The sequence below is a fragment of the Rhynchophorus ferrugineus genome, unplaced genomic scaffold (genome assembly GCF_030347505.1).
Source record: "Rhynchophorus ferrugineus isolate W39M unplaced genomic scaffold, kcgeb_rfMv2 rfM7, whole genome shotgun sequence".
Taxonomy (NCBI): domain Eukaryota; kingdom Metazoa; phylum Arthropoda; class Insecta; order Coleoptera; family Curculionidae; genus Rhynchophorus; species Rhynchophorus ferrugineus.
Window position 1 is genome coordinate 9,065,565 of NW_027472586.1, and position 7,666 is coordinate 9,073,230.

At 36.4% G+C, this 7,666-nt stretch overlaps 1 protein-coding gene and 1 long non-coding RNA gene across 6 annotated transcripts in view; both read right to left on the reverse strand.

Moving 5' to 3' along the window:
- Msp300 (Muscle-specific protein 300 kDa) overlaps window positions 1-7,666 on the reverse strand; it is a 232,527-nt gene that overhangs the window by 38,442 nt on the left and 186,419 nt on the right. For all 5 annotated transcript variants that reach the window (XM_076409219.1, XM_076409220.1, XM_076409217.1 and 2 more), the window contains one exon: window positions 6,290-6,397. In XM_076409219.1, the coding sequence (XP_076265334.1) occupies window positions 6,290-6,397 (108 nt within the window). The remainder of the gene's footprint in view (window positions 1-6,289; window positions 6,398-7,666) is intronic.
- Window positions 173-747, reverse strand: LOC143199431 (uncharacterized). Its single transcript, XR_013006420.1, has 2 exons — window positions 615-747; window positions 173-385 (listed from the first exon to the last, which is right to left on the reverse strand). It is a non-coding gene; the product is annotated as an uncharacterized LOC143199431 (long non-coding RNA).

Here is a 7,666-nt window from a genome sequence, read left to right on the forward strand (position 1 = left end):
ATGTGAAGCATCATCATTTTGACTGACATTCTCGATTATTATCAAACTCAACCATACAAATTCGGGTGGTTACTCGTTGATATAAAGTTATTATTTCGGATGAAGACCCATTTCGAAGGGTCTGAAGAAATTTCTGGCCCTTTCGCAACAAAATACATAGATCGAACATGCCTATTTAGTTTTAATTATCATTTTTTTTACAGTGGATAAAAATATCGAACAAGGAATTTGTCCTAAATTTGGCCTTTCTGAGTTCTAATCAGAAAAGGTCAGATATGTAGTGAGAAAACTCTTAGATTTTACATCATGACAAGGCATCATCATTGTTACTGAAATTCTGGACAAAAACTCATCCAAATAGCTACGGGTGGACTTTTGCTTCTTTCTAAAACATAAATTACTACTTCAGAGCATCGATTTTCAGTCTATAAAACGAACATTCTGGACCAGGACTGATGTCGATGCCCAAAAAAACCGAAAAATCGGGTTACTCGTTGATATAAAGTTATTATTTCGAATGAGGACTGATTTCGAACGGTCTGAATACAATTTCGGTAATTTTATAACAAAATTCACAGGTCGAACATATTTATTTAGTTTTATTTTTGACCTACCTCCGAGTAAACCGAAGAAAATCCGGTATTTCTCCCAGTTATTGTCGTACAATCGGTCACAAAACACGGCAATATAATCGAAACGTTTATAATTATCGGGCGCACATCGACACTTAACTGGCCGGCATTCGCCAATGTTTGGGACGGAACAAATGCCAGCGGATGCACTGTCGCGTATGCTCGTTATAGTCGCGACACTGGTCGTAGGATCGCGTCTGTAAGCTCGAAGGACCGCGCATTCTTAAACTGCTTATTGTGTTGATTTATTGAAGCCTGAAGGTCATCAATATTTTAATTGATGCCAAATAAATTGCCTAGTACCGTCGAAAGCATCGCTATAACAATTTAAACATGTAAATTGATTATGTTTTTAAAAGTAGGCAAAGGTTTGTCTGTATATATCTACTAATCAGTATAGAAACACGATGACGTAATCCGGATCATTAAGTTTAATCGTATTTCGAGGTGTGATACGAATATCTTTTTAAAATAAAACAAAAGAAACATAAAAACTTGTAAACCAACTGCCCAAGACTCTGTGATCGATTTTCCAGTACCAGTTTATTGATTTTGTCGGCGTTCTTTCGAGGCCGGCCATAACGAAACCGACCTCGGAATACTTTTAATGTCCCATACCATCATATGTTTACGTTTTTTACGTGCATGATTTATCGTTGTTCATTTGCCAATATTTTCTAATAAAGCTCTTAATACGCCTAGCGCCAGTGGCGCAACTATACCGAGCCATTCTCTGTTTACTCATATCTTTTATTAGATTAACATGTTATACAGTGAGTTCGTTTCCAACGCCAGCGTGATATATCTTGAGGCAACGACAAAAAACCGAAATGTTTGATATTAAAATTCAGGCAAAGCTCACGGGAAAAAAATCGGCTAAACAAAATCAACTCGCCATTACATCATCGTAGTGTTAATTTGACGAATGTGGCATGTTTTATTAATAGATCGGCGATCAGGTCTGCATGATTGTATTCGTTTTTAATTCACGAACGTCTGGTGGAGCTCGTCGGCACTTTCTCCCATCGTTGTCTTTCCAATTGGGTCGATTAAGATTGCCCATTACTTTAATCAAGCCTAAGTGAAAACAAAACAAGGCCCCGCTAATGGAAAACTGTTGCGGTAGGAATACTTGGGCTTTATTGTACAAAATATAGCCGGACTATCAAGAAGAACTGTAAAAACAGTAGTTAGAATCATTGTTTGAATCTAATTTATCATTGATTATACAAAATTATGGTTTCCAATATATGGAAAAGAAAAAGAAAGTCTATCGTCTATAATAAAACTATATTGAGCTCCATTTTAACATTTTAAAAATGGTGATCTCAAAAAATAAAAATTATACAATACTAAACTTGCAGAAGACCGAGAAGTGGATGAGCTTCTTCGGGCGATGAAAATCGTCGACCATGCATTTTATTCTTACGGATGGCCACAAAAAGAAGTCATTGGGTGCCAAATCAGGGCTGTACGGCGGATGACCCATCAACTCGATGTTTTGAGTGCTCAAATAATCTCTTGTTTGAGCCGATGTGTGAGAGCTCGCATTGTCTTGACGAAGAACAATACGGCGTCTCTTGTTTGTTTTCCTTATTTCACCAAAGACTTCTGGCAAACAAATGGTTGTGTACCAATCAGAATTTACTGTTCTACGATCCTCTAAGAGGCACTGTTGCAATATGACCAGTTTTCCTGAAGAAACAGGCCACCATCTTCTTTGAAGGGCTTCGTGCGCGAACAACTTTTGTTGGATTTGGTTCATCTTGGAACTTAGGGATGCCTCAATCTTACAATAGCACACAGAAATGACGTTGTCTGGCACAGCAGTCGATTTTGGACGACCTTCACGAAACTTGTCGGACAGCAAACTACGACCACGATTGAATTCACTAAACCAGCGATACACGGTGGTTTTTAATGGAGCTTCATCGCCAAAAGTCTTGTTGTGATGCATCAAAATGTCATTAAACGTCTTCCCTGAGCAGCACCACATCCATACTTCAAAATAATTTAATCGTTCGGAGAGTGAGGAGTAGATTTCCATCTCCAACATCACTAAAGCAATTGGAGAATGTTTTGGTGAAAGAATGGGACAACATTCTGGTGGAAACCATTCAGATATTCTGTGAAGACTTGCAGCTCTTTTATTGTGTATATGTCAAGTGTTCATATTGTTTTGTAAATCCCCTGTAGAAGTACGCAAGAACGAACAAAGATTAGCTGAGCTGCTTGGACACATAGTTGGAGATACGTGAGATTTGACCATTTAATGCCCGCTCTTTTGTTCTTTAACATAAACTATTATCAAATTTCAAACTGTGGAAACACGCATCCAATCCTGTACAACAACAGTGTTGCCTGAACCGTAAACAACACAAAAATGCGGTTATTATATTCTAATACATATATAGAAATCCATCGGACCTTAGACTGTTTGAAACAGAACCCTAATGTTCGTAGTAGTTAGGTTTCATTGGCATTGACCAAAGCGAATGATATATATATATAATTAGATATTTCCTAGGAGTGCAGTATCCAAAGTTTTATTGGCACTCAGGTCGTAGCACGATTTAATAAAATAAATAAAACCATCCCTTCTAACCTGAGTCCGATAATATCGCGAATGACAGTGGCGTAGCATAGGAAATATTATTATTTCATTATATTCGATAGAACTCCAGAAGTACAAGTAGTGGAATATTTAATAATATACTTCATTGAAACAACATATAAAACTGCTGGAGGCATTCAAAGATGATTCTGAGCAAGCTTTAAGCTGATGGTCTCGATATAAGAAACTGTAGAGTGGGTGGGTTCAGTAAAGGACTAAAGGAATAGATCCCAAACTTCAATTTGTAACTTGTTCAAATTCGTGAAACCTGCTTTGTTTATACTATGTCTCAGTTTTGGAAAGTGTAATACATTTTTCCGCATATTAGAACGTTGTTATTCATTATCTTGCGCGTCCACATATCGTTGGGACATTTTGATAGCAATTACAGGTAAAAGGTAGATTGTAAAGACAATCTCATCACTTTTGAAAACCTACAGACAAAACAGACGGAGGCGAAAGTTTAATCATCAGATGCGGTCATTTTTTTTCTTTGTTTGCTGGACTTCTGCCAACTGGTCCGACATGGAATGAATTATGCAATAAACATATTTACAAACAAAAGGACTTGATATAAGACTATGCGCTTAGGAAGTATGGCGTAGATGGCGCTTTGTGGTATACAAAAAATGTGTATGAGGAACTTGGCATTCCCTAGGAATATTCTGATGATATTAGAATGATCTAGAGTTGCTAACAGAGACTGTTTGAAGATGATCAAGCATAATAAATCCCAGTTTTTGCTCGAGTGGACTGCACACGATGAACCCGCTCCAAAACGTGGGAAAACGCAACAGTCGGCTGGCAAGGTTATGGTGTCTGTATTTTCGGATGTGCATGGAATAATTTTAATTGACTACCTTGAAAAAGGAGGGACCATCAACAGGGATTTGTTATTGGACCGTTTGAAGGACGAAATCGTCGAGAAACGGCCGCATTTGAAGAAAAAGAAAGTGGTGCTTCACCAAGACAATGCACCGTGTCCAAAGTCAGTGAAAACGATGACAAAAATCCATCCATCCACCGTATTTTCCAGATCTGGCCGCGAGCGACTATTTCCTGTTCTCAGATCTCAAAAGAATGCTCGCTGGGAAGAAATTTTCGACGAACGAAGAGGTGATCGCCGAAACTGTGGCCTATTTTGAAGCAAAGGACAAATCGAACTACAAAAATGGTATCGAAAAGTTGGCGGGTCGATATACTCAGTGTATCACCCTTGCGGGGAATAATGAATAAAAAACCTAATTTTGCCAAAAAATGTGTTTTACTATGGTAGGCCGGGGACTTTTCAATTGACCTGGTATATTATAGTCTTATAAATTGCCACGTTACGCCACTGGAAACACGTCACGATAATATTTGCATTTTCATCATCGTCGAGGCTAAAAATAAACACCGACCATTACACTGAAGGAAGGATCGGTGCTAATGACGTAACAATGTGGAAGCCTTGAACATCCTTCTTGATCCGTACGACATTTCTCCTATCAAACCCCATGTCAACGAATAAAAATCATCAATGAAAATAACCGTAGTTCAGTGAGTATTCGTATAAATAACAACATTTTTTATGACACAATCACCATTCAAATTAGATTGTGATGTCAGAAGTTATTCTTGAATTTGTGTCGGTTTAGAACTGGCAGAGATCCGCGGTTTCGTTCGATCAATTCTCGGCCTCAACCTTCTTCCACTTTCGGTTTTGTTTAGAATGAGTCAGAAACGTGATTTTTTACAACAGGAGAATTAACATTTCGGCGTCATTTTAACGTTTCATTTTCAGTAATTTTTTATTTATTTATCATTTGTTTACGAGATATTTAAAGTTTTTGTTTCAGCATGAAAAAACCCTTTTAAAAAAAGATTTAAAAGCTAAGGAAATGCATACCAAAATGGTAAAAGTAATGGCGAATGTTTAATGCGTAAAAATTGTATTGCAGATCAAGTTTGGGATTATGTGTGTATACTGGATGCTGCATACTGGCAATGTAACAAAATACTTGGATGAACCACGCTATCTTTATAATTAGAATGTTCCATGAATTGTTATCTTTCAAACGCGGTATAGTATGGCCTCAATGAATAAGTATTATTAGAGACATGTAACTTTAAAGGTATTCATTATGGAAAAACACAACCATTTATCAAAAGTAAAGCACCATTTTTAAGAAAACCCCCAAGCCAATTTTGACAGTGGCGTACATTTTCAAAGAGCAATATCTTTTAACCAAGTAAATGAACCACGCTATCTTTATAACTAGAATGTTCCATGAATTGCTATCTTTCAAACGCGGTATAGTATGGCCTCAATGAATAAGTATTATTAGAGATATGTAATTTTAAAGGTATTCATTATGGAAAAACCTAATTATTTTTTGCCTTACTTTATATTTTCATTAAAAAAATCAATCTCAAATAAAAAAAAACTGTACTGGCTAGTCGGAGGATACTTCCAAGATTTGTTTATCAGTCAATTATAGAATCTATTTGGGCGTAGTTATTAGGTGAAAATATGGGGTTACCCTAAAACATTGAATCGACTAGTCATCCCACGCTATCAAAACAAAGTTCTTCGATTAATTACCAATTCTTATCGTAACATAACCAACGAATAACTGAATAACTGAAAACATGAAATAAGGTCGTTAAATCACAGCAACATGGAAGCAATACAGCTACTAGACAACACGCTGGAAATCAGAAGATCGTGTTACAGATTGTACTAAGTATATGTTAAAAAATGCGTGTAAATATTTTGATGGTAGAGTTTTGATGTTGAGGTAACCATGATCGGTACTATATTTTAGTCTGATATTTAGAACAGTTTTATCACCTTTTAACATTATTTGTTAACCAAGGCTTCATTAATTGAAATAATAACAATTATCATTTAGAAACAAAGACGTTATACAATGCAAGTTGTTAAAACAATAAGAGCTTGTGATATTATGAACATTCACATTCCAATAAAGCGTCTTCTGGAATTTGGGTATTTTCTCTTTGAACGTTATATAACAATAAACATGTTCCTATAAACACTTACCTCCAAGGCATTTAGCATTTCCACGAAACCCTCTTGTGGTAGGGTCTCGATCCTGGCTTCGGTGAAGATGAGCGATTTCTGCAGCTTGCTAACATCGTCCTCCAGGTCCTAGAAGAGCACCAGCCCAATTAAAATCACAATAATCACCGTCAGAACGCATGCACATCGAAAAAACAACACATCTTTCGGTTAGGCCGAGAAAAAATAACGGTCAGAGATTTTGCTGAACTCTGAGTTCGAGCGCAAAATCTCGTTAAAAAGATCCTCGGTCTTTGCTAAAAATAGTCGGTAAAAACGCATTTTTTTCTGGAGATAACGATCGATATTTATAGAGGAACCTTTAGGAAATCGCGTAAAATCTAATTAGTTATTGGAGATTAGCTTATATTTTTTTCTTCATATTATATATCGTAAGAAAAAATTATTAAATGTTTTTTTAAGTCGTTTTAATCTAGACTGACATTATTAAATTGATTATCGGATGTAAAGTTGTTCTGGATGGAGAGTATTGCCTTGACAGTTTCTCTCCAATTTGTCAGACATTTATTTCATGTGTAATCCTACTTAATTGGTTACCATTAAAAACAAATTAACGTAAATTTGGCGATAGGAGAGAGTACTATCATTTAATTATTGGGAAAGTATTTATGAAGATCTTACGAATGGAACTTCAAATAGCTCCTGAAGAGACACGACAATTCTTCAGTCATCTTACGTGGGTTCCATTAACTACGTACGAAATGATCTGTCAAATTCATTCAGATATTTAGATTAGATATGAGGCATTACTAGCCAAGATGAGAGAGGAGGAGAATGCTAGAAATTCTTTCAGCGATCTGATGGTGATAGCTCTGATACAGATGTTGAGGCTTCTAGCATTCTTCATTCCTTTAGTTCGTATTGCAGAGTCATATGACTTGCCATATGAATGAAAAAAAAACCAAAGTATTGACAACTGACGGAGCGTCTGCTATTGTAAATCTCAACGAGATTCAGTTAAAGCAAGTGCAGGGGATTCGGCACTAGGGATCAGTAATACAGCAGAAGAAAATAGCAGCTACTTGTAAAGTAGTAAACTGGATTGGTTAAAATGCGGGCATCTCTAAGGTGGGGCTTGTGGAAGTGAAGGAATTTTACAACCAAGACTAAAATTCCATCTAACAACTAACTAATTAAAAAAGCCATCTTTCGAAAGCTTATCTTGCCAATCCTTCTGTATGACCTCAACGCTTGGACACTGTTACAGTATGACATTTGTAAGTTTGGGGTCTTTCAAATGCAGTCAAACTCCTTTTGAGTGAAATATATATCACTCAGATCCAAAAAAGACACGGATCAAGATTATAAAAAACAATCTGAAGAATAGGAAACTAATAT